The sequence below is a fragment of the Engystomops pustulosus genome, chromosome 4, assembly GCF_040894005.1.
Source record: "Engystomops pustulosus chromosome 4, aEngPut4.maternal, whole genome shotgun sequence".
NCBI lineage: Eukaryota > Metazoa > Chordata > Amphibia > Anura > Leptodactylidae > Engystomops > Engystomops pustulosus.
In genome coordinates, this window is record NC_092414.1 from 107,932,585 (window position 1) to 107,960,496 (window position 27,912).

The 27,912-nt window shown below is 40.6% G+C and overlaps 1 protein-coding gene across 6 annotated transcripts in view; it reads right to left on the reverse strand.

The window, feature by feature from the left end:
* Nucleotides 1–1,573: 1,573 nt before the first annotated feature.
* POT1 (protection of telomeres 1) overlaps nt 1,574–27,912 on the reverse strand; it is a 36,054-nt gene continuing 9,715 nt past the window's right edge. For 4 of the 6 annotated variants that reach the window (XM_072147029.1, XM_072147031.1, XM_072147032.1 and 1 more), the window contains 11 exons: nt 26,022–26,177; nt 24,148–24,317; nt 18,070–18,134; nt 15,828–15,887; nt 11,655–11,811; nt 10,787–10,992; nt 9,910–10,042; nt 8,222–8,310; nt 4,289–4,383; nt 2,409–2,514; nt 1,574–2,009 (listed from right to left, as the gene is read on the reverse strand). In XM_072147029.1, coding sequence (XP_072003130.1) covers nt 1,894–2,009; nt 2,409–2,514; nt 4,289–4,383; nt 8,222–8,310; nt 9,910–10,042; nt 10,787–10,992; nt 11,655–11,811; nt 15,828–15,887; nt 18,070–18,134; nt 24,148–24,317; nt 26,022–26,177 — 1,353 coding nt within the window. In that variant the 3' untranslated portion in view covers nt 1,574–1,893. Of the gene's footprint in view, nt 2,010–2,408; nt 2,515–2,536; nt 3,455–4,288; nt 4,384–8,221; nt 8,311–9,909; nt 10,043–10,786; nt 10,993–11,654; nt 11,812–15,827; nt 15,888–18,069; nt 18,135–24,147; nt 24,318–26,021; nt 26,178–27,912 lie in introns of those variants that run through there. The other 2 variants (XM_072147030.1, XM_072147033.1) reach the window with 2 other exon arrangements.

Here is a 27,912-nt window from a genome sequence, read left to right on the forward strand (position 1 = left end):
TGTCTCACAATAAAACAATCTCAAAATCACAGGGATATCTTAAAGTGTTGAAAAGTTATTGCCACAGGAAGATACACTGACTCCAATGAACCGACTGAATACAGGCTGTTAACGGACTTGAAATATTCATTGCTGCCCTTATGGAGCAGATGTTTTTTCTCTTGAAATTTCTTTATCTGATGGATCAACTTGAATTATTTGAGAGCGTTGAGTTAAGACAGGAAATGTAGTCGTCCTGCTGGGAATTAGATTTGATTTGGCCCAATTTATGATCCATACCAATCCATAAATTGGGGTTTGACAATAGTGAGGTTTCTGTGCTGGACCAACTTCTGTTCTGTACATGCTATTATTAAGAGATCATCTAGATATGAGACTATGACGACTTCCTTTGTCCTCAGACCACTATCTCTATTAAGATCTTCGAGAAAGTTCTTGGAGCTGATGAAAATCTCCTTTAGGTGTGAGTACAGCAAACCTGGGGAACCTCTGGGATGACTCTTATATAGGCACATGGTAGTATGCATCTTGAAGGTCAATCGTGCATGTATATGCCTCTGAATGAATTTCTGTGATTGCCGAACTCACCGACTCCAGCTTGAACTTCCTATACAAAACATACTCCTTTAAGTGTTTTAAGTTGCAGATCATCCTGTTTCTGTTAGCGGAACCAGTTTTAATATTTTTTGAATAGGGGTTTATTTTGTATTTTTGTTGATTATCAACGTTTCACTTAACATTTGGACCTGATGGACCTTTGGTTTTGGTAGGTACTGTGGTTAAATGTATCGTAGTAGATAAAGTTGCAAAAAGACCCGTCAAAGTAAGCACAACTAATAAAAAGTACATGGGCACCCAAGTATGTGGAGTAAATACTGCATATTCAGCTGCCTAACTATACTACAGGCATGCAAATATAAGAACTTCAGAATATAGCAATGGTAGAAGGTGGTCTGCTGTGTATAATTTTTATGTAGATTGATTTAAAATCAAAGTAGATTGTAACAGAAACGATTTTGCATTAACCAGAAAATTATCAGTATTGAAAGTATCAAGTCTTAGGGATCTAACTGTCTAGTCACATCTTTCAGTCAGGAGAACCCGGCCTATCTGGGGCATGTGCTGTTATCACGATGTATCAATATGTCAACTCAAACAAACCAATTAGTTACCATTATGAATAAATGTGATGTGTCATGGCACAGCCAACTGTGTTAACTGCTTGTTTTAGTTTTTACCAAATGTAAAGAAAATATAAGGCCTCATGCACAAAAACATATGTCTACGGCCAGCGAGTTCTTTAACCCTCCATAGGGAGCCGTGCAGCACATTCGGCTACAGTGCATTCCCAATCTTTTTTCTGGCGATGGCACAGTAGGGTGTGAGTTCACTGTACCGTGCCATGCACAAAGAACTTCTACGGCGATCATATGCTAGTTGCCCGCCATATAGATATGTGTGCATGAGGCTTAAAGATGTAAAACATAGTCCAATACTCACATTATTTAGCCAAGAGTAAATGGTCAGTGACTTCTACTAGACATGGTCTTCAAAGACATTGTAAGACATGGGATATTAAACAAATGTAGATATTTAATTGTACAAAACTACAAATACTGAACACGTTTTAGAAGTTTAGATGTTAGAAACAAACATCCTCAGAACAGATTCCCAGGCTCCCATTACAAAATCATGGCCATCCCAAATATATATGAAAGAATTCTGACAGGTCAAAATGAGGTTTGTTTTTTTTCTCTCAATGCAAGGATAATTCTACAGACTTTGCTTGCAATCAAAAATTTCAGAAAAAAAATACTACGGCAGTGTGAACAGAGCCTAAAAAATGGCTAATTTTTCCATTTGGTGCATCTAGGTTATGTTACTTTATGGTGATCAGTTCAAATGGGACATAGAAATGAAAGTGTCAAATATTTCATAACATATCTGTTCTTTGCCTTCGTTATTAGCATTGTACGATCTTATGCAACAATCCATCCAGGGAAAGTCACCTAAAATTACAATAAAAAAAAGAATATCGTAATCATTTAATAAAAGTTGTGAAACATTTGTTATTTCTTAAAGCAGTGGCAGGTGTTACCAGAGATGGAAAAACAATATTGAACATATAAGAGGGCAACACTACAGTTTAGATCTAGCATGAGTGGAAAAGTGTTACTGGTTTAGAGAAATATGCAAATATGTTTACCAGGATGGGAGAAGGAAATATCACCGCTTTTGGCATACTGGAAAACATATTTACTTATTTCCCAGAATCCCTCTGTGGAGAATCAATGGTTCTAAGTCTCCACACCCCTGAAAGGCGGTCTTAATTAGCAAAGTCTTCATGAGGAGAGCTCTTACATCCGACTCTGGTATACAGAAAGAAATATATTGCAAAAAGCACTTACTCATCTGTTTTTCTGGTGGACACAATACATTCATGATCTCATGAAGTCTTTCTTGAAGGTTACTATCCATGAGTATATCTGAGGGAGGAATCCTAAAGAATTGTTCCTATATTGGCACAGCACAAAATACATTTTTTTTAGCATACAGTTAATGAAAATACTTAGGTTTATGGTATTGATAGTTTATTAATACACAGGAAGTGTCTGTAAATTCTAGTTAATACAACAGAAAAGCACCAAAACGGGGCTTTAGAGGCATGAACATCATCTTTATTTTGTAAGGATCCCTTGAAGAAAATTAGTTCACTAAATACATCTGAATGTAGTTTATTATAAGACATGCAATTATTTCTCCATGTCCCATCCAGATGAATAAGAAAGTGACTTAATCCTTACTGCATGGGCTCTTCTTTCTTGCATGAGTTATCTTATAGGCATCATGTGTTATTCCAATCTTGAGTGATAGCAACAGATAAGACCATTATTGACACTATTCACACTCCTGGCCTTAAGGCTTAGGAAGAAAATGCAGCCAACATAATTGAACACTTGACCAATGTCTCAGGGCAGCTCCTTACAAAGAAAGTGTCTGAGGTCACCACAGTGAATTAAAAAAAGGTAAACTAGACCAGGGAACCGATTGGCCAGTTTGAGACCACTAAATCACCGGCATGCCATTATGCAGCTGAATATTGGGGCCCTATTTAAAGAGAACCTGTAATTTTAGTGAAAATTAGCTCCAAAGACAGCTAAATTACACCTGCATTGCAAAGATACCTTTGTGGGGGCTGAGAGCAGAGGAGTGATTGAGCAGTCCAGACAAGACAACCTCAAGGTTGATTTGTTGGAGTTCAACACCTGGTACAGTTGACCAGTGTGCTAATGCCTGCGCACCTCTACAGGAACAGAGAAAGCACGAGAGATCACCAACAATAAAGAATAAGCAAGAATCGAGGGTGCATCTTTCATTCACTTCTATGAGTTCTGCAGTCTGGCTGATACTTTATGGATCAGACTATGAGCTTCCTGCTCCAACGGTTATTAGCCTTCATTAGAAAAGGAATATATAGCTCTTTACAGAACTGGTGACACAAAACTATTTTTCTATTTTATGCTACTTTCATACAAAACTGACAGTGTAAAGTGAGATCCATTTTCGTGCAGGTGACAGAAGAAAAGACTGTGGCTCAGGCAGTTGTTCATACATGGGGGTGTGGAAACCATGGCTGTGTGTATGAGCCCACAGAAATACATTGGGATATGAACAAGTAGTTGAAGGAATAGCTAGCACACAGCCAGAAAATGTTGTTCACGAGCCCTCAGTTTGTATAATTAATGTAACAGAAAATTAATGGAAATCTACCATCAAAATCAAGCATGGATAAACCAGGGACAAATTATATGTGTTATCCATGGCTTCTTTCCATCTAAAATACCCTTTTAAAATTATACTTATGTGCCCTAGGGGTTCTTGGGGTATCCAGAGCCCCTCAGTGCTGTAGAGGCACAAGCTGTTACGAAAGTGCAGGGGGAGGGGAGACCTTTTCTGCTCATTGTAACAGCCTGTAAAAAGACATCAAGCCCCTAATGCTTATAACCATAATTTTTAAAGATTTAGAAGGAAGGAGGTCAATGATAACAAATATAAGAAGCACAGTCATGTTGCCTGGTTCTATGAGTAAGTGCCCCTGGTTTGTTATGCTTGGTTTTAATGGTAGATCAGATTTGAATGAAAGTTCCTACAAATGCTGAAACATGGGCAGTATAGAATACTGTACAAAGAATGGATGTGGGCTACAGATTTGTTATATAGTTTACATGTAGTGGGGCCAAGATATTATCGCAAAAAGAAGTTAACAGTATTAGAAAGTCATACTCACAGAATGTTGCCATAAATAAGCATTAAGAGATCCAGTTTCATCTTCAAGAGTGAAATTCATAACAAAGAGATGTCTTAAGAGTTCAACACCCAAAGCTAATATAGGAGAAATATATCAAAATTATAAATTATTATATCATTTTCAGAGCCCTTTTTCATGATTTTCAATGTTATACTATTTACTCGGTAGCCAACAACTACATATACTGTTCATCAGAGTTGGTGCCATAATGGCTTAGTAAATTCTAAAAACAACATTGGGAGATTGTGAAATTTGTAAATACAGTTTACATATACAGGGGTATAAAAGACTACAATACCCAATATCTCATGAATAAAATCTTTATTAGACGAATGAGTCTACAATTCGACAGCTATTTTAACCCCTTTAAGACGCAGCCAGTTTGTAGTTTAAGGCTCAGCCCCATTTTGTGAAATCTGGCATGTGTCGCTTTATATGGTTATAACTTTTGAACACTTTAACTTACCAAACGTGATTTTGAGATTTAATATTTTAATTAATAAATGCAAAGCTAAAATTTCCCATATGCCTGCTTTATGGTTTCATAATTTTTTAGATGTCTGGATATTTTATTTTTATGTGCAAATAGAATCTTGTTTTTTTTTGTATTTTCAAGGAGCTTTAATTAAGTTTAATTAACTTTTTTTTGGGAATCCTTTTTGTTTTTAATGGGCTTTGAAATATATAATATTAGAAAGCCACTATATATCACTCCATTTTTTTGAATCTGCACCACTTAAATTTTTTGAAAAAGCTTTAAAGAGGACCTGTCACCCAGAAATTTGTCACCGATAACACCTCTATCTAACACCGCCGCGGAGAACATTACAAACTAGGGAGCGGTCCGAGGTACTGCCTCTTCCCCGGAAAGCCGCGCTCCTAGTACCAAATTCCTGGGTGACGGGTCCTCTTTAAGGAACATTGTTAACCCTTAGAGACCCTTAAAACAAAAAAGAAGTACAATTTTGAATGGCCCAGTTTTGTCATTAATATATTCATTTAGCCCTATCATTTACACATTGACAAAAGATAAAGAGAAAACACTTCTTAAAATTTGTTGATTAATTCCTTCCGTGACACCCCACATGTGGATGGCATGTGGGTGAAGACGAAAAGGAGAGTCATGCAGCAGACAATTTTTCCCTATAGGATGTAATTATTTTAGTTGGTACTTGGATGCACTTTTGTGAGCTATAAAATATTTATTTTTCCGCTAATGCTGCCATGTGAAGGCTTATTTTTTGAGGGATGAGATGCATTTTTCAGCAATAATATTTTGGGGTGTCTTAGACCCTATTGCTGAAAATGTATTAAAGGGAAAACTACCATCAAAATCCAGCATAATAAACCAGGGAAACTTACTCATAGATCCAGTATCTGTGACTGTGGTAATCTTCTTATATGTGTTATCCATGGCCTCCTTCTTTCTAAAATAAACTTTTAAAATAATCCTAACCAGCCTGTGGGGCTACCTTAGCCTGCCAGTAATTTGGCTTTACAGGCAGTTACACTCGTTCCCTGGAATACAGCAGGAAGTGCTCACTGCACAAGTGCTCAGGAAGCAGAGCGGAGGATGATGATACAGTGTAATAGCCTATAAAGTTAGATCACGGAGGGGCTAGAGTAGCCTCTTAGGCTCATTAGCATCATTTTAAGAGTTGAGTTTAGAAAGAAGGAGGGCATGGATAACAAATAGAAGAAGGTTACTACAGTTATGGTGTCTGGATCTGGATGAGTAAGTTTAGCTAACTTTTGGGGCTCAGGGTTATAGAAAATATAATGGACACGGAGATACCTTATATGTGGGGTTTGTGTGTTGATTTTCGCTTTTTTATGTTACATATTAGTGTTAACAAAATAATAATACATATTGCGGCTTCATTATTAATTTATAGGTTTATTTTTAGTTAAAATGACATGAATAAGCAGTCATGATGACACACAGGTATACCCTGATGTATTGCAGGTATTATCACCGTCAGCCTGTCACAGACAGGTTCTTAAAGGCATTTACTATGAACAGCCCTGGGTTTTTATATCAGACCCCAGGGTTGCAATAGCAACAATCCTCCCCCCTTTCACCAAAGACGCTCCAGCCAAGGAATGGACCTTACAGGCATTTACTATGGACAGCCCCTAGAGCTCTTAGATCAGACCACAGTGTTGCCATAGCAACAATTGTTGCCACCTGAAAAAACTTGAAGGGGTGCCTATCGGACAGGGAATCTCCTTACAGGAATTTAAATGCTTGCGTTGACTGCGGTTGCGTTTTAATGGTCATGTTGACAGCGGCATTTAAAGTCTTAACACCCGCAATCGGAGCTCGCTCCGACTGTGGGTTTTACACAACGATGTCAGTGAATAGCTCTGGTGAAGAGTTGAACTGGCATTGGGTCCATGACATACTATTACGGCATGGAGAATGATCTGTCGATCTCCATGCTGTAATAGTATGCCATGGAGTGGAAACAGTTTAAGCAGGAAGTATCAGACAATTAGACCTGTGCATTATAACAAGATGTGCACCTGTGTGACATCACATGACCCTGGACAGATTTCTATACACTGTTTGCTAGGTAAGAAGCCCTCTGTAAAATGACAGCAAGCAGAGATCTAAAAAATTGTACAATGTATTTGCTGAAATTGGACAACGCCTTTAACCTCTGGAGGACTGTCCATGGAACATGAATGTCCTCAAGAAGTTAAACGGGATGTCCCCTTACACAAACAATATCAATTATTTGCTGAAAGTTTTACAATTTTCCAATATACTTTCTGTATCAATTCCTCATGGTTTTCTATATCTCTGCTTGCTGTCCTGCTACAGTAAATTTCTACATTTACTTCCAGAAATCTGTCCATGGTCATGTGATGGACATGCAGGTATGACAGATCTAGAAAACCGCAAAGAACTGATACCGTGTATATTGGAAAATTGTATAACTTTTTCTTATACAAATCATATCAATAATCTGCTGAAAGTGGACAACCACCTTTAAGACTGTACAAAGAAGGTTCACAGGAATTTTTTTGAGTTTTTTTTTACGTCGTTCACTGAGCGGGTTCAATATTGATTTAGATTTATTGTACAGATACCAAATATGTACATTTTTCATGTGTTTGTTGTGGAACCCGGGGCTGAGGCAGGATGGGGGGGTCCGATCCACAGGGGACACATTTGCACGCCGCGGTCAAGCTTGACCGCGGCGTGTAAGGGGTTAAACACCCGGGATCGGAGTTTTTCCAATCCCGGGTGTTAGTGCCGGGTCTGGGCTGTGATATCACAGCCCGACACCGGCACTTGCAGGACCCGATGTCCCGAAATCTTCTTCTGACGCGCCGCCGTAGAAAGGCGTACGCGCCAGAAGAAGTACCCTTAATGACCGCCGTAAAAAGCCGATACGGCGGTCATTAAGGGGTTAAGTTGGTATCTGTGTGATTGCACCAACCTAATGAATACAAGAGAAATGTGATCTTTTCTACCATTTCATCGCAATTGGAATATTTTTTACAGCTTCCAAGTACACAGCATGGACAAATAAATACTGTCACTTGAAACAATTTGTTACACAGAAAACAACCCCCTGGATATGGAAAAATAAAAAAAAGTTAAAGGGGTATTCCCATTTCGTCAAATTAATGTTATTCTTTGTATGATGAAAAGTTATACAATTTTCCTATATACTTTCTGTATCAATTGCTCACAGTTATCTAGATCTCTGCTTGCTGTCATTCTATGGAAAGATTCATTGTTTATTTCTAGTGGACAGAAATCTGTCCATGGTCCCACAGGTGCATGGCTCGTTATAATCAGAGAGTAATCACAGCTTGGGTTATAACGAGCGTGCAACTGTGTGACCATGGTCAGATTTCTATGACAAATGAGGGTTAGAAATTGATTCTTATTCTCACCTTCTGCAATTTCTGTAACATCCCATCCTCCTTTCAGTGATAAGGACTTCAGCTCCTCCAATGACTTAATATTGGAACACTTTTTGCACCTATAAAGTAACATAATGACCTGAGCAAAATACTAATAGCCCAATTGAGAATATTCACTGAAACTTTTTAACAGGAAAGAGTCTAGCTAAAACCAAGCCTGCGTCTTGTAGTCTGAAGTCAGAAGGATCCTGCACTGCCATTTCCCCCTGACCGCTGTCCTGGAGATTGAGTGAAGCGCTGGCAGAGGATCTGAGAGTGAGCAGTTAAAGGGGTATTCTCACAAAGACTAGTTTCTTATATGTATAGTGTGGCCTTGGTCTTCCTGCGGTATCACCTGGGCGTTGGGCCCAGTTTGCTTCAGTTATATGGTGACAGGTAGTGGTATTTAGCACTTGTACTTTACTTTTATGTGTTTACATACTATGTCGTGTTGATTGGTAACATTGGGCCCTTTGGCAAGAAAGGTTCCATCCATCTCTGATTTACCATTGATGTAGGTGTCGACCTAGTATATGTGTATTGTATTTTTGCCACACACACCAGTTGTAACCCGGGTATTTTACCTTGTTACTTCATTGCACTCACTCTATCCAGAGTTTTTGTTTAGGCATTTTTAATTGATTTTAATCAATGTGAAGTGTATTGCATGAATTGTTCAATAAAGATTATATTGCTTTATTTTTTGATCCTCAGTAGCACACTTCTTTTTCTTCCTGTGTTTATACAATGTCAGAAGCCAGATGAAAGTATATATACACCTGTACCATGATAAATTATAATCCATCTAGTTCTGTGGGGTTACAATGTGATTAGATTACCGTATTTTCCGGACTATAAGGCGCACATAAAAGCCTTGGATTTCCTTGGAAATCCAAAGTGCGCCTTATAGTCCGGTGCGCCCTATAGGAGGGCAGCGGACCCTACTTACATAGGTCCCCGCTACCGGAGACAGCAGATCTCCAGCGGGAACTGCAGACCACGCGGCACGAACAACTTCTGCCGCGTCGGTCTGCAGTTCCCGCTGGAGATCTGCTGTCTCCGGTAGCGGGGACCTATGTAAGTATGCCAATCTCCACCTTCCCCACGTTCCGCGTCTCGTCGTCGCGTCCCGTCGGGTCTCCGCTCCGCCCCCGGACCTCCGCCACACCCCCGGACCCTGCGCCTTATAGTCCGATGCGCCTTATATATGGAATTATTACATATATAAGGCGCATCGGACTGATGCGCCTTATATTCCGGTGCGCCTAATGGCCCGGAAAATACGGTATGTACTTTAGAGAGTCCCAGCCCACACCTTGGGATTTTGCAATGAGCAGCCCAGGGAGTGATAGGAGCTAAAACAGCAATAACACTGAGTAAAATTGTAAAGAAAGGGGTTAAAATGATCTTTGTGTTATCACTACTAGGGGATTGAAATGGGAGAATTTTCTTTCATGGGAAAATCCCTTTAAGGACCTTAGTGATGCAGCAGGGCTGTGTGTGCGAAAGGATGCAGCAGAGGTGCACTCATATGTATGTGACTACCAGGGAATTTGGGTTTCAAATATATTTTTGGGGTGCGTATTATAGTAAAGAACGCTTCATAGTCAAAAAATTATGGCAATTCAATATATGTACCAAAAAAGGAACAGACATGTCAACCCTCAAATACAACATACCCATAAAGCCACTTATTGCCTTGAATGAGAAATGGAGCTGAGAGGTCAATTTCCAAGTGCTCTTCTTTTGATTTCACAGGTATTATAGTGTTGAATTGACTTGACAGTTTACAGATCTGCTTGAAAGATCCACCTTTGAATAAAACACCAGACAAGATATGTCTATTAATGCCACAATTGCATTCTTTTTAAAGACGATTTGGTTAACATTTGGTCTTTCTAGGTATTTTCCTTGAGAACTCCAGAGTAGTTTAAAAAAGTTGCTTTAGAATAGATGGGAATAGCAGGTACAGAATTGAGGAGTAGGCAAATTTGAGAAATGCACAAACCCAGCAACCTTCACTAGTCAGTGAGATCCATTCTGTTTAGGAAAAATAAGCTACCTGTTCTATGTTTTCCTCATTCTTATAAACATAATATAATTATATATTATATATATTATATCTTGTTTACCAATTTTCTGCCATACAAGGGATTTAAAAGTTGCAAATCTGGGAGCACGCCTCAGACTCAGCAACTTTTGAGGCTTTTATACCCCACATGCCAAAAGAAGGTGGGTCACAGGGGGGAACCGTGCCCTGGTCAGGCAAATTTACTGCCGTGCTTTAGGATGACTTGGAGGGGAAAAAAAAAAAAAAAAATAAACATTTTACATATAATTAAAATTTTGTTGTATATTTAAGGTATTCCAAAAATGTTACGATTCTCCACATTCAGTATAAACTTTAAAAAAAAAAAAAAAACGCAGGAAAAAAAAAAAAAGTAAAAACACTATGCACCACATGCATTAGAAAAAGTTACATGCAACAATGCTGCCACCCAGAGGCCTGCATAGTAAACTACAATCCAAGCTTTCATTTAGATACAGAGCTCTTACCTTCTACCATGATAAGAGAGTCTTCTGGACTCTGAAGAATATCATATTTTTTCACAAAATGAATAGCTACAGTCCGGTTATCAAGATTTACTGTGTTCCATATGGCTGACTGATACCAAAATGTATTTGGAGCACTCGTATTCGGACTACAGTTATAGAAATCTTCAAATATTTTGTTAAGGCTTTGTTCATCTGGTGAATCCAGTCTAAGACAGTAGGTAGAGAATACCCATGTCAGTAATAATTGTGAGACAAATATTATACATAAACCTGCCAGATAGTTATTAGAAAGTCTGACAAAAAGAGAAACATAAGAACAAATAGCTAGGACACATTGTAACATGGTTGTAATTACTAAGATTAAAATATCAAACTTGTGGTTTTCCAAAATTTCTAAGGTCCACTGCCCATAAGTATCAGTGTGATGTACTGTACTGTACCGGTCAGTGGTTTTAGGTTTGGTCCATTAAAAACTGTATGTGTAAGGAGAGAATTTGCTGGAACAAAGTCACTTGTGGCAACAGCGATAATAATATCCTATACTAACCACGGTGTATGTTATAAATGCCTGACTAATGGCCACTAAACTAGAACCGCAACAATCAGTACAGCTGGAATCATTCTTACTGCCTGACAGGACGAGTTTGGCTGGAGCTGCAGTTTGTATGGGGACTGCACATGGGACTGACTGAAGTACAGTGAAAGTGGGGCAGTGCATATGAAAGTATCGGTAGATGTATTCCTGCCCTTTTAACAAATCCAAAAGATAGCCATACACAATAGACAGATTCTCCCCTAAACACGTATATTCCAAACAACAGAGAGCATACAGAGTTACACTATTTGTTAGGTATGAAATCATACTTACAATGAATGACATTTACTGCAGTAAAGCTTCACAGACTGATACAGCGGATGGGGCTGGAAACTTCTCAGCTTTACTCTGACATGGAATTTCTGAGGAGCGTTCTTTGTAATGATACTGGCAAGAGGCGTTATCTGCCATTGTTGATGAGATGAAACCACTACCAATAAAAGGCAATTCAAGTAAAAATTTCAATTATTACATTAAAATGTGCTTCATAAAAGTCTTTTCACTGCAGTATTCAACATTTTTAAGTCAATTACTGCAGAAAAGCAGCATTTGACATCACATAGTACTATGCACATCTGCAAGCTCTATGGGACAGATTTATCAAGATGTCTGAAAGTCAGAATATTTGTAGTTGCCCATGGCAACCAATTACGGCTCAGCTTTCATTTTACTAGTGCTCGTAAATATTTTAAAGGGGATCTGTGATTGGTTTACATGGGCAACGAGAAATATTCTGTCTTTCAGACAGCTTGTTAAATCTTCCCCTATGTGTTGAAATACTTTTACTGAAATAAGCATGGTGGGAATAAGTGGAAAGTAAAGCGTAAGTTGCATTAGTACATTTCACTGCAACAACATAGTTTACCTGTGTTTTCAAAGTACAGGCAGTCCCCTACTTAAAGAGGACCTGTCACCCCCTGAAACCCCCCCCCCCGGATTCTTACAGGTCCTGACTGACAGGGGCGTGAAGGGGGTGTGTCGGCCGGCCCTCTCATGAATACGGCCAACTGCTAGGGAACTTTTACAACGATAAGAGGTCGGAGCGTTTAAAACTAAGTATAAAAACACAAATTTTAATAAAAATTCAATAAATATAAAGGGGCTGGGGACAGGAAGAGGTGGAGCTAATTTGGTGGGGGTGTTTTTCCCGGGTGACAGATCCTCTTTAAGGACACCCAACTTACAGACGACCCCTAGTTAAAGATGAACCCCCCTGCCCATTGTGACCTCTGGTGAAGTCACTGGATGCTTTACTATAGTCCCAGATTGCAATAATCAGCTGTAAGGTGTCTGCAATGAAGTTTTATTGATAATCCTTGGTCCCATTACAGCAAAAAAATGTGAAACTCCAAATGTCACAGGGACAAAAATTTTTTTGTCTGAATCTACAATTATAAAATATACTGTCCCAACTTGCATACAAATTCAACTTAAGAACAAACCTAAAGAACATATCTTGTATGTAACCCAGGGCCTGCCTGTATTACAGTATCATAACACAAAGGTACTATACATCGCTATATAAATAAAGAATTATTATAGTAAAGCATCCAGAGAGCTTTGACATGATTTCAATTTAAAAATTGGTATACATTCTTTGCCACATTTATTAATCATTTTAGACACTTTTTTTTAAAATTCTGACTAGGGAGAATGGCCTTTTTTGGTCAATTGTTTTTATTGTTTTTTTTTTCAAAAGATGAATGAATAAAAACATAACACGTGAAGATGAAGACGTGTCATTTCCAGCATCACCCACCTTGAGCTAACAAGGAGCTAACACAGGTATACACCTATGATAGGTTGTCTAAATCTTCATCAGATTTATTATCCAGCAACATACACTGTGATAAATATGCAACAGTTGAAAGCTACATTGACACAGATGTGTGCCCACCGAACCGTAGCATGGTAGGCACACATCGACGCCGGGGAGAGGAGAAGGGGTTGAGCACCGCTTACCAGCGCCCCTCTCCATAGCAATATATGGCGCTCCCTTAAAGGACACCTGTCATCAGGTCTCTGTCACTTGTCCTGTCACCACTACCTGTTGGAGCAGCTCACAAGGATCTATCCCAGCATTTATCTAGTTATTTCATGCATTAATCATTATAAAATCATCTATTCTTTATCATATAAATGAGGCTGGTCACATGGTCAGAGGCAGTGATGTCACCCCTGTTACCCCTCCCCTCTCCTCCCCCTGCTCATGTCTGTGTGTAATGTATAGTAAAGCATGGCTAGTGTGTCCTGCATCTGCTGACATGCTGCATCCTCCTAATATACAGGTGAGAGACACAGACATCAGCTACACATGAATCTGACATGTTCTGCTGTAACATGGCTGCCTGGAGCTGCTGTATCTCTCCTAAACACACCCACACACAGGCTGCAGGGGGTGTGGCCACCAGCACCAGGAAGCACATCATTATACAGCCTCACATCATTATACAGGCTGTCAGTCATGCACTGGGGGTGTGGCTGTGCCTCCCACTCATGAATAGAGTGGACAGCTTGAATATGCTAATGCTTCATTGGACATTTCACAGGTCATTTGCATACAGCTTTAGGACCTCATTGCTTAGGTTTACAGGCATGTAGAGGGACAATGAAGGGATAGAGGCAATGCTCTCTAATGGCAGTTTATGAAAATATATTTAGTTTAGGGGGGTTATTTTGCATGACGGGTTCTCTTTAAGGCGCCGTGTGCCCATTGCCGGCTATGGGGAAGTATATACGTCCTATATATGTCCCCCATACCTGTGTGTGAATGTAGCCTTACGCCTTGACCCGACACCACACCATGCACATCAATTCAAATGCAAATTTATCTAGAATTATGGCATAGACCGATTGACAAATCTCCCCGCAAACAATGCACAGCACATCGTCGTGAACCATGGTGCTCTCAGCATTACACTGTGGGGATGCTTTGCTTCAGCAGGGACTAGGATGCTGGTCAAAGTTCAAGGGAGATGGATGGTGCGGAATACAGGGCATTTCTGGAGGACAACCTGTTAGATGCTGAAAAGGTTCACCTTCCAGCAGGACAAACTACATATACAGGCAAAGCTATAATTGAACGGTTTACATCAAAGCACCTTCAAGTGTTAAAGAAGACCTGTCACCAGAACCCCCCCCCCCCCCCCCTTTGCCTGCTGGTAAACTGTTAAAAGTTGCAGTATGTGTTCTTGCTTAAAGAGAACCCGTCATGGAAAATAACCCCCCTAAACTAAATATATTTTCATAAACTGCCATTAGAGAGCATTGCCTCTATCCCTTCATTGTCCCTCTACATGCCTGTAAACCTAAGCAATGAGGTCCTAAAGCTGTATGCAAATGACCTGTGAAATGTCCAATGAAGCATTAGCATATTCAAGCTGTCCACTCTATTCATGAGAGGGAGGCACAGCCACACCCCCAGTGCTTGACTGACAGCCTGTATAATGATGTGAGGCTGTATAATGATGTGCTTCCTGGTGCTGGTGGCCACACCCCCTGCAGCCTGTGTGTGCATGTGTGTGTGTTTAGGAGAGATACAGCAGCTCCAGGCAGCCATGTTACAGCAGAACACGTCAGATTCATGTGTAGCTGATGTCTGTGTCCCTAACCTGTATATTAGGAGGATGCAGCATGTCAGCAGATGCAGCACACACACTAGCCATGCTTTACTATACATTACACACAGACATGAGCAGGGGGAGGAGAGGGGAGGGGTAACAGGGGTGACATCACTGCCTCTGACCAGGTGACCAGCCTCATTTACATGATAAAAAATAGATGATTTTACAATGAATAATGTATGAAATAACTAGATAAAGGCTGTTAAGGATCCTTGTGAGCGGCTCCAACAGGTAGAGGTGACAGGACTAGTGACACAGACTTGATGACAGGTGTCCTTTAAAAGACAACAGCATAGTGAGCACAGTAAAACGGCTTTGAGGGTAGAGTATACATGTAGTAACACTGTTGATGCGTCAGTAGTGGCATGTGACGAGTGGCCGGAGGATTTTGAGGGATATTTCAGCAGCAGTGGCGCAAAACCTTCAGGGTCTGATTTTGGTGTGTGAGAGGGCGCAATATGAAGTAGAGATGGGCTTTTAATCCAGGTACTGTAAGGGGGATAAGGGGAGCTTGTGAACATGGTAACAGTTTCCCTCCAAAATTGCCTGGTCAAAGTCCAGATCTAAATCCTAACAAGTTTTAAAATGTTTTCTGACTAATATGACTGAGCTAAAATGTATTTAAAGTTTCTGAGCACAACAGTGAGAAAACAGGCTACAAAAAACATAAAGGATAAAACATTCTGTAGGATAAAGAAAATGACGTTTGTCCAGATTGATATGGACCCTACAACAGCAGAATAGCTCATTTCAGGTAACTACACAACCTGCTGTGCAGGAAGCTTTTTCTCTGTGATCTTCAAATCCATTAATGGCTTTATACCTGTCACAGAAAGCTGCTGGCATCCCTCCAGAGCATCAAAGGATGGCGACATCTGACCTGCTTGGGAGATAAAAGAAAAGAAGTTACTGTAAGATTGCACCTCAACAAACAATTCTCAATATTTTTCTGAAAATCATGACATTAATTATACTTGATTTATATTATTAATGATACTTTTTCCTGAAAAAAGAAAAAAAGTAAATTGACACCAGTTTGTTTCTCGTATTGATTTGTTAAGCTGCTCGCTACACACATATGATTTGGACCAGACATCACATCAAAGATAGGGCCTATGGTGCTCACATTACCACCTCCCCCTATGCCGGGGGAGCAGTAAATATAAGGAGCTAGGTCTCCTCCTACTAGCTATGAGGCAACTGCAAACTTCCTCATAGAGACTGCAGAGATGAGAACTACAGACGTCCCCGATGTAAGGTCAGCGGACTTACAGATGACCATTAGTAAAAGACTTCTCTGCCCACTGTGACCTTTGGTGAAGCTCTCTGGATGCTTTACTTTATTCCCAGGTCGCAATGATCAGCTGTAAGGCGTCTGTAATGAAGCTTTAATAATAAACGGTGGAGAAGCGTAGAGGGTGGGTGGATGTTGTTGGTAGAGTTTACTGGGGAATGTGTATGCCCCTGATCAGTAGCATGCTGGGTGTAGGAGAATATTATCATTTAAAAAAAAAAAAAAAAAAAAAAAAACTACGACCTTGAGTGACGTCCTTAGCATGAAACTGAAGACATGCTTCAGGTCATCCATTACATACCAGAAATGGTATGTAGCAGTGTTGTCTGTGTTTGAAAGTTTGAATATAGCAGAAATGTTTATGCATGAAAGTTTGAATGCACACATAAAGAGAGCTCAGGCTCAGCATCTTTTGATTTCTATGTAGGTGTTTTGGTATAGGTGGACATTTTTAATTCATCTTTTTCCTTCTGGTGTAGTAGATTACTATATGATCATTTTTGACCATGATGCATCTATTAGCCTAGATCTTTGGACATGAAGAAAGTGAGAAGCATTATACAGGTATCATTAGAATTGCTGCTCTCTCCAGCTGTGCTAAAACTATTTTTTTGTCAAGAAACTTAACAGTAATGCTTTAGTATTCACTCAGCAGTGTTAGAGTTATGCAATGTTCATTGAGAAGTGAGTGAGCATTTAAAGTGGTATTCCCATGAAGACAAAATTCTTAAATATACTCAGGATAACAAAATAACACATTCTATCATTTACTTTTATTAACAAAAATACAACACAGATATAATTCACAGATATAATTCAAACCTGTCTCCATCAGTCCTGGCGTTTGTCCCTGGATCCGATCATAAACTCCTGATGCTAATGAATTGCTTTTCTTGAAATGGGGAGGGGCAGAAGGTAGAGAGCACTGCAGCCTCTTGATCCATGGAGAAGGGTGACATAGTAGTGCTGACTCTGGGGCTTATTTACAAAGGGTCGCGGATCGCACTTTCGTCAGACGGTTCGTCTGTTTCCAGGATTACTTGGCTCGGACAGGTATTTAAAAGGTGTCTGCGCGGGGATTGTGTTTAGGGGGCTTGCCGTCGGACAATCCGACTGATTCAAACCGAACGCGGGATTTAACATTCAAATTGGGTCACAAGAAAATGCACTTACACGCACCACAAAGAAGAAGGTAAACTCCGTCAGACATGAGCGGGCAAGCGACACATGCACGATATCAGGCGCACAATCTTAGTGAATCACGGCAGAGTGCATTCTTGTCGGACAATGCACTTTCAAGTAACTTCGTCGGACAGGTAAGTAAATGTGCCCCTCTGTGTCTTATTGATTAGGTGAGACAGCAGAGCCAAGGGTCTCATCTCTCTTTTTCTGTGTGTCTAATATTAGAAAGATTCTCAGAAGCTAAATAAAAGTGTAGATAAACCCTGTACCATGATAATCTAACACTGTCAGCACACAGCATGAAGTGTCTGCTTAGCTAGTGCCTGAGCACACCGCTGAATCTCACACTGATGATCAGTGAGAAGAGCAAAAACAAACATAAAACTGAGTAAAATTGTAAAGTAAGGGGATTAAAAATGATTTTTATTGTGTAAACATCACTAGGAGATTTATTCATGTGCAAACCCCTTTAAGGCCGAAACTGGCTAAACATTTCAGAATATACTATCAATACGCCTAAATGTCAACGATTAAACACTGTTTTGGTTATGTTATTACATGGTCAAACAATGAATTTCTGTATACATACCTAGTTGAATATCCAACACAGGGTTTAATGTTTGATTTTGTTGAAGGTCTAGAGCATCCAGGACGCTATCATAAAGCAGACAAAAAAGTAAAAAGGGTATTCCCATGATGGCAAAATATCATTCAGCATAGCATTTAAAATATTTTGTAATTTGAAGTTATTAAAAATAAAATATTTCACATATATATGTATAAAATGTAATTTGGTTGCCTGTAGATCTGACTACGGTCACGCAGGTCTTCCTGTCAGGCCGGATTCTCTAACAGTAACATGTGTGTAGCAGAGCCTGCAGTGCTTAGGTTTGTGAGTATGGTGTAGTGTTCATGTGTACGTGGGGCAGAACTGAGGTATGTGTGTCTCTCCTGTGCATTTCTAGCCTTTTTTCCTGTCCTCGCATTAACAGTATAAAAGTATACTTTTATTTATACAGTAAATGTACGTATATTTATACATGTATCTTCTCTACCCAAATCATGAAAACATCACAGAAGGTCCTGTATTCCCCCTGACTGTAGCACAGCCTTCCTGCTGGTGTGGGGCGATGCAGGCTACACAGGTAGTGTACAGAAAACCAGAGGCTGTACTGCCATCCTGTCCTCCAGCTGCTGGGGATGAGGAACTTCCAGCATACACTGCCAACATGTTTTCGTCCAGCCGTTGAGAGACCACAACACCCTGTATATCCCTCCCCCCAGTTGGTTGGCAGGGCAAGCCCCCCCCCCCCCCATGATGAACCCCCCCCTTTGTAAGCGCCATGTGGGACAGCACCTTAAAAGAATGAAATCATTGTAAGTGTCTACATATGCAAAAGGGGTGTGCCTAGGGTGTGTGACCAGGGGCGAGGTTTATGTCCCTCTTTCTCTTTGTGAAAAGTTTGGAGGTAATGTCTAATATCCTGGTCATATCAAATTTTTCTGTGGGTCAGATATTAGGAAACTAAATGAAAGGCTAAACCCTGGGGAATGATAGTCTAGGAAAGTGTACAAACACTGCAGACAAAAGATTCAGGAAGTATCTGCTGTGACTACTCATCTAGACCACGCCCACACATCTGAATCTTAGACTGATGCTGGGATGAAGAAAAAACGCAAAAAACTGAGTATAATTCCAAAGCGAGTAGTTAAAAGTTACCTTTATCATGTTAGGATGACTAGTGGATTAAGATACGAGAATACTTTCTTTTGTGGGCAAACCGCTTTAATAATAGATCTACGCAGAGCTGGCTGCTGCGCATACTTGGCTCCGAAGCCTGAGCTATTAATCATGTGCAGTAGCTCCGGATTCACAGCCAAGTACGCGCAGCCGCCGACTCTGCATAGAGTCTATGTAAACTTGTGGGCTTGGATTTTGCGGCTTTCACTGTGCGCCTCAAATGACATGGCTACTTCCTTCTTTGGGTCGGTACGATCATCGGGTTACCAAATTTGTATAGTTTTATAATGTTTTCATACATTTACAAAAATTAAAACCTGTACAAAAACATTTTAAACTTCGGTGTATACGGAGCTGTATGTGGTGTCATGTTTGCGACTTTTGAAGCAGTTTTCAATGCTACCATTTTAAGCACTGTATGGCCTTTTGATAATTTTTATAGAATTTTTTATATTTTCCAAAATGGAAAAAAGTGCCATTTTCGACTTTGGGTGCTATTTTTCGCTACAGGGTTATCCACCGTGAATAACCATTATAGTATATTAAAAGATCTGACATTTTGGGGCGCGATACGTAACAGGTTTATGATTTTTTACTGTTTACAAAACACACATTGTAATGAATGGGTTAAAACCAAACAGCATGTCATGGCATCTGAGTGCTGCCCCCCCCACCCCATGACGTCCCATTGGGGCAGTGATCATATGCAAAATGGTGGCCCCAACATTTGCTAAAAATGCCTTTTTATGACCGGGACAGAAAGAGGTAACTCTTTAACAACGTGTGACGTATAGTTACACGGGCTGAAACCTCCCCATACCTGCATATTGCAGCAAACACCTGTGATCTGTGCTAGGACCGGCAGTGGGGTCTTGGTCGGTTCCGGCCTACCGGATCCAGTTACTATAAATGTTCTGCATTCGCAGATGATGTGCTTTTATATATCAGCAGGCCACTCACTTCCTTGCCTGCTCTTATGCGAGTGCTTGAAAAGTACAGCTACTTTAGTAACTACAAAGTCAATGGGGGTCATTTATTAAGGGCCCGATTCGCGTTTTCCCGACGTGTTACCCGAATATTTCCGTTTTGCGCCGCTTGTACTTAAATTGCCCCGGGATTTTGGCGCACGCGATCGGATTGTGGCGCATCGGCGCTGGCATGCGCGCGACGGAAATCGGGGGGCGTGGCCGAACGAAAACCCGACGTATTCGGAAAAACCGCCGCATTTAAAAACCGAAAATGTGTCGCATAAGGGCCGCTTACCTTCACCTGGTCCAGCTCGGTGCATTCCGGCGCGATGAGTTTACTTTCAGCGCAGCAGCGCCACCTGGTGGACGGCGGAAGAACTACCTTATTAAATCCCGGCCGGACCCGAATCCAGAGCGGAGAAGCCGCCGCTGGAACGCGAATGGACCGGGTAAGTAAATTTGCCCCAATGTTTCCAAAAGTGTGGCGATGGGAATCAGCATGGACCTTACTTTGGCGGCCACTCAGTGCGATTTATGTTATCTTGGGCGTCACAATCCATTAGGTTTTTACGCAAACAATTCCCTGCTGACATAAAAAGACTTTTTCTGTGAAATACACTCCTTTTCTTTTCACACTGAAGAGGGATTTTGCCTCTTTGAGGGGCTTACAGATGGCTGGGACATACCAATAACAGTAAATGGTGGTCGTGCCGAGGCTGCTGCATTTATTCCAGACTATGGTTAGCCTGCCTGCTTCCCTTTTCTGAGGTGTAAATGGAAAGTTTGTGTGGGCTTCATCCCCATATAGGGTAGCGTGAGCGATCTTAATATGTAGGAAATCAGCTGGTGGGCTGGCCCTTCCAAAACTGTAGAGCGTACTTCATAGTTGCTGTTGGGACTAGGATACTGGACTGCTGGCACCATGCAAAATCCAAACTTTTGGTGTGTCTGGAAGCTGAACTATCCTCACACCCGCTCCCTCCCCTGGTTAACCTCTGCTGCGTTTTGAAAAGCCGAGGTGTCACGGGTAATCCTGACTTTGCCCCTGGCGAGAGTGGTTCCTTCCAGGGCAAGGGACACCTCTGTGACCTTCATGGAGGTCTTCCTGACCTCCGGTATTTGGCCTATTGAAGCTTTTCTTCCTGATTACAGAAGCCCTGCAAGGTCATCCTGGGAATACCAGCAACTTGTGCATTACTAAACCTCTCAAAAGACGAGCCGTAAATTACATAGGAATCTTACCCTGTTTGCCACAGAAGGTAACACATAAAGACTCTCAAAGGGCTGAGTTTCTGCAATCTATGCCATAATTATATCCTCACAGTCCTTTTCCCTGATGTCTTTTCTCCACAGTTGGGAGTGTGAATTAGGCAAAACCTTCCAAGAAGCTGTTTATCCCTTGCGCTTTGCAAGATATTGAGAACTGATGGCAAAGATCAAACAATTTGTGCCAAACTACAAAATATTGTCTCGCTGGTATAAAGTCCCTGCTAAATTGCACTCTTTCCCTCAGTTTCTGATCAGTGTAAGCATTGCTTTCAAGAGGTGGGAACGATGACTCATGGTGGGGATGTCCGACAAAAGTTTTTTGGGACAAGGTTCTTGCTGTAGTTAAGAAGCTTTTGGGCTTTTCTCTGGCCAACGAGCCTTGCATGGTTTTGCTCTCCCTACTGCCTCATCCTATTTGAATGCCCTCTTGTTTGCTCAGCCACCAAGTGGTAGCCACCAGGCCGCAAGTGATGCTGTGCCACCTCATATGCACTTTCGGTTGGTGAGATAGTAGGGAGGAGAACACTGGCTGTAGCCGAAAAAAGGTGTGAGGAACTAAAGAGCGGAATCGCTTGAGCCTGGAAGGCAAGTTAAAATGGAAAGTGGAGAATGAGGAAATCCCTAAAGGGAGAACCAGATAAAGAAAGAATAATGGAAATAGAAGAGCCAGACCTCTAAAAGAAATAAATGGTTCTGAGGTGCATAAAAAGAGTCAAGATGCCTAGATGAGAGGAAAGAACAACAAGAGAAGAGAAGGGAGGAGAAAAGGGGTATTAAAGTCTGAGGGGCAGAGTTACATGAAAAGGGAATCAAAGTAAAGGACCATTGGCGCCCCCATCTCTGTGCCACTTCCCCGCTCATTTCTCCTCAATTTATTTTTGGCCCAGCGCCTGTACCCACAACGTCCGTCCACCTGTGGCGAGTTCCTCAAAAGACTCCACACACTATATACGGTACATGTTATCTTCATACCCTTACCCTCCAGCAATCAAGTAGGTGGCCCATTATCTGATACACCGATATACACTCACCGGCCACTTTATTAGATACACCATGCTAGTAACGGGTTGGACCCCCTTTTGCCTTCAGAATTGCCTCAATTCTTCATGGCATAGATTCAACAAGGTGCTGGAAGCATTCCTCAGAGATTTTGGTCCATATTGACATGATGGCATCACACAGTTGCCGCAGATTTGTCGGCTGCACATCCATGATGCGAATCTCCCATTCCACCACATCCCAAAGATGCTCTATTGGATTGAGATCTGGTGACTGTGGAGGCCATTTGACTACAGTGAACTCATTGTCATGTTCAAGAAACCAGTCTGAGATGATTCCAGCTTTATGACATGGCGCATTATCTTGCTGAAAGTAGCCATCAGATGTTGGGTACATTGTGGTCATAAAGGGATGGACATAGTCAGCAACAGTACTCAGCTCGAACCAGTCTGCCCATTCTCCTCTGACCTCTGGCATCAACAAGGCATTTCCGCCCACAGAACTGCCGCTCACTGGATGTTTTTTCTTTTTCGGACCATTCTCTGTAAACCCTAGAGATGGTTGTGCGTGAAAATCCCAGTAGATCAGCAGTTTCTGAAATACTCAGACCAGCCCTTCTGGCACCAACAACCATGCAACGTTCAAAGGCACTCAAATCACCTTTCTTCCCCATACTGATGCTCGGTTTGAACTGCAGGAGATTGTCTTGACCATGTCTACATGCCTAAATGCACTGAGTTGCCGCCATAAGTGTTAACGAGCAGTTGGACAGGTGTACCTAATAAAGTGGCCGGTGAGTGTATTATGCCATGCATTTCTATGTAATCATGACTTTTACCATAATAACCATTGTGTAACCATTATTCTTTGTAATCATGACTATTACTATAATAACCATTGTGTAACCATTATTCTTTGTAATCATGACTATTACTATAATAACCATTGTGTTACCATTATTCTTTGTATTTCTATGTAATCATGACCATTACCATAATAACCATTGTGTAAGCATTATTCTATGTAACCATGACTTTTACGATAATTACCATTATTCTATGTATTTCTAATCATGACTTTTTATTTTGTTCTGGGCCCCATGGAGACACATGACATTTGATTGACCCCTATGTATTTTCATATGTAGTGTTACAAGTCCTTGGATGTCTCGTACATTTGTATCAACAATACCTTTTCATGACACTGGTTATGTTTTCAATCTCTGACTGTATTGTTTATATGTTGTTTCATTGTTTCATGAGGAAGGTCATAATTTGACCAAAACATCAAAGAAATTATATGGATTGTTTGTGATGAAATAAAACAAGAATAAAGCATGACGAGTGTCGAGTTATCTCTTTACTATTGATTGGGGTTGTACCCTACTCAAGCACCTGCTTCCCCAGAGGAGTGACGTGTGCAAGAGACATAATGAACTCACTTAGAACTTCTGTACACACACTCAGCTCTGCTAATCAGTCACATGCATCTAGCCCAGACCAGAGGAAGCACTGCATGCTTACCACATTCTGACCGGGAGCTATAGTTCGCAATGGGGATGGAGATCTGGCCTCATAATGTGCGCCAGATCATAGTGCCCATTACGGTCGTGTAAACGTGGTCTAAGATACAGGCATTTTTTAAAATCCAAAAAAAAAAAAAAAATAATAATAATACAGCATTTACTTACTTTTTCAGTTCTTTAACATCTGAATTGTCTTCTGGTGGCACAGACATTCCTCGTCCATAGCATGTTCCCCCATGAAGGTGAAATTCCACGTATGTATCATGACCAGGGTTTTCAATAGGCGTGCTGTGTAATTTTGCATGCACATTCTGAATTACAATGTAACTTCCAATCTGAAATGTTAAAAGTATAAATATTGTGTGTGGATTCAGTATATATGCCACTGTAAACTATATAATGTAAACGCTGCTTGGCCATCACAGGCTCAAGCTAGGTCCTAAACGTGGTCCATCCAATAAAAAGGAAAACAAAAAGGAGAGAAGAAAAAAAAAAAAAAAAATGTATATTATCTACTATCTTTATTCAATTATATGGAACAATAGGAGTGGGGGTCCTGCTCGCAAGAGCTTACATTCTATGAGGGTAAGGGGTGACACAAGAAATAAAAGAGATTGTATAATGGTCCAGTCAGTCTTAATAAGGGAACAGAATAAAAGTTTAACCCCTTAACGCTCTGCGCCATAGCTCTACGGCACAGAGGTACAGGGAATGTATGAAGAGGGCTCACGGGCTGAGTCCTCTTCATACAGGGGCGGGAGTTGTTGCATATTGCAGCAAACCCCCACCGCTAATAACCACTATTAAACCTTTCATTGCGCCGCCATCCTTATTCCGACCGCTGTGATCGGTTGCCATGGTAGCCTCGGTCTTCGTTTGACCCGAGGCCATCTAGCTTCTGCAGAGTCGTTACAATGAGCCAGTGGCTCATTGTAAAGAATGAGCTGCAAAAATGCCATATATTGCAATACAGAAGTATTGCAGTATATGCTAGGAACGTACCCTAGAGGGTCTAAGAATTAGTGAAAAAAAAAAAAAAAAAAAAAATTAAAAAAAAGGGTTTAAAAAATAAAAAAATTCAAATCACCCCCCTTTCGCGAGAACTGATATAAAACATAATAAACAGTAAAAATCAGACAAATTAGGTATCGCCGTGTCCCAAAATGCCCCATCTTTTAAAATATAAAAACGGTTACGGGCGGTGGTGACCTCCGAGACGGGAAATGGCGCTCAAATGTCCGAAATGCGACTTTTACACCTTTTTACATCACATAAAAAAAATGGAATAAAAAAAGATCAAAATGTTGCACAGACTTCAAAATGGTAGCAATGCAAACGATGGCTCATTTCGCAAAAAATGACACCTCACACAGCTCCGTGCACCAAAGTATGAAAAAGTTATTAGCTTTTTATACATTCGTTTAATTTTTCAAAATGTATTAAAAAACACAATAAAACCTATATAAATTTAGTATCACCGCAATCGCACCGAACCAAAGAATAAAGCTGTGGTGTTATTTTGAGTGCACAGTCAAAGTCGTAAAAACTGAGCCCACAAGAACGTGACGCATGTGCGTTTTTTTTTTCAATTTTTCCACATTTGGAATTTTTTTTCACAGCATGTTAAAATAAATAACATTACGGGAAAGTAAAATTTGTTACGCACAAAATAAGCCCTCACACAGGTCTGTACACGTAAAATGAAAAAGTTATGGATTTTTGAAGGTGGAGAGCGAGAAAATGAGTGAAAAAACCCTGCGTCCTTAAGGGGTTAATAAATAAAGTGCCAGGCAACTAATACAGTGACTAATTCAGTGTAGCTTTTGGTCTGAAAGACAAGCCTGGAGGTTGCATAAAAAAAAAAAAAGACAGGAGAGCGTTTAAAGAGTGGAAGACTGGTTAGTAGGGAGTTACAGTAGTCTAGGCAAAAAGTAATCAGACAATTGGCTTTTTGAGAAATGTAGTAAGTTAGTAGTAGTTAATTTACGATTACCATATTTCCCTTTAGTATCATGTATAGTGTAGTCTTAAAGATTTACCTTCAAAGATTTTGCAAGTGCCAAATGATTATCATAAACCAAAACATCAATGGTAAAGCCTTGTAGCCGATTTATAGCATCTCTGTCTCCTTCAAGTGCATCATCTTCAACATAAACCTTCCATGGTAGAAAAGCGCATTTAGTACCATCCCAAACCTAAAAAGAGAGGAGACATGCATATTTCAAAGTCCAGATGGTTACCATAGGTATGGCTATAGAATGATGTAGAAGAATAGTTGTGCCTTGCTGTCACACTACATTGCCTACTAAGCAACAAGATTACTGCTAAACAACTTCACTAGTACAGACAGAAGAAAAAAAAAGGAGTCCATATCAACACCTGACTATTAAGTTACTTATGTTTAGGTGTTTGACATTCGAGTTTATTTCTGGAAATCCAATGCACAATTCATACAGGACCTTCCACTGCCTCCACCAAACCTTTTTATCTGTTAAAATTTGGTATTTTTAATTTACCGTATATACCCATGTATAAGCCGAGTTTTTTTTAGCAGAAAAAAATATGCTGAAAAATCTGACCTCGGCTTACACACGTGTCAAAAAAAAAAAAAACCACTTACATACTCACCTTCCAGCATCCCCGATGCTCGCTGCGGCTTCTTGATGCCCGTTGTAGGTCTCCTGTCTCCCCTTCAGCTGTATTAGCCGGCAGGGACGCATCCATGTGATCTCCCGGCCAGCGTACACTATGACATCACCAGTGGCATCATAGTGTGCGCTGGCCAGCAGATCGCATGGACAGAAGAGGACCCGCGCTGAGCATTGGGGACTTCGGAAGGCGAGTATGTAAGTTTTATGCGGGCTGGCTATATACTTAAGGGGGCTGGCTGGCTGTATGAGGCATCTATGAGGGACGGTGTCAAATGCCTTTGCAAAGTCCAAGAACACAATATCCACAGCAGCTCCTCTGTCCAAGCATCTGCTCACCTCTTCATAGAAGCAGATCAGGTTAGTCTGACGACTTCTATTCTTAGTAAACCCATGCTGGCTGTCACTTATTATACTATTTGATGTCACATACTCCAGTATATAGTCTTTTACTAACCCTTCCAGTATTTTCCCCACAATGGAAGTTAAGCTTACAGGCCTGTAATTGCCTGGAAAAGTTCTAGAGCCCTTTTTATATATTGGCACATTTGCCTTGCGCCAGTCACTTGGCACTACACCAGACATTACAGAATCCTTGAAGATTTTAGACAGCAGTACAGCAATAACAGAACTGTGTTCTTTAACAACTCTGGGGTGTAACCCATCTGGTCCAGGAGCCTTGTACACATTGATTTTATTGAGCTTAGAATTGATCATGTCTACATTCAGCCATTCTAGTATATTACAGGATGCATGACCTTGATGCTTTGGCCTACAGCCCGAGCTCAACCTGTGAGCCCAATCTTGTAAAGTCACATCATTGTGAATGCAAGGTCTTTTTATGTTTCAATTACTGCAGAATGCTGCATCGGACAGGACTAGGGACACAATGTTACGGTTCTTAATTTCAGCAGCAACTCTGGTGACATAGTATTATATGTGGCAGGATTTTTTTTCTTCACATTTCTACACGTTATCTAATGGTAGCAAAAAAGGCTAGTTTAACATCAGTGTATTCCAAGCAACTCAAACTTCCAATCCAGCCTGGCACCCAATTTTTAAAATAAAAGCACAGACAAAATGAAAAAAAAAAAAAAAAAGCCAGTGGGGTCTCTCACTTTGTGAGGGAACCTGCAGAGCATAGGATTCTGCTTACATTATTACTTTTTGTAGCAAATGTAAAGTTTCACAGACTGACCAGTACCAGAACCTGTGCATCATATTGATGTATTAAGCAAAGAGGGGGAATTATCAGAGCTTTATAAAAAGTTGCATGTCTGTG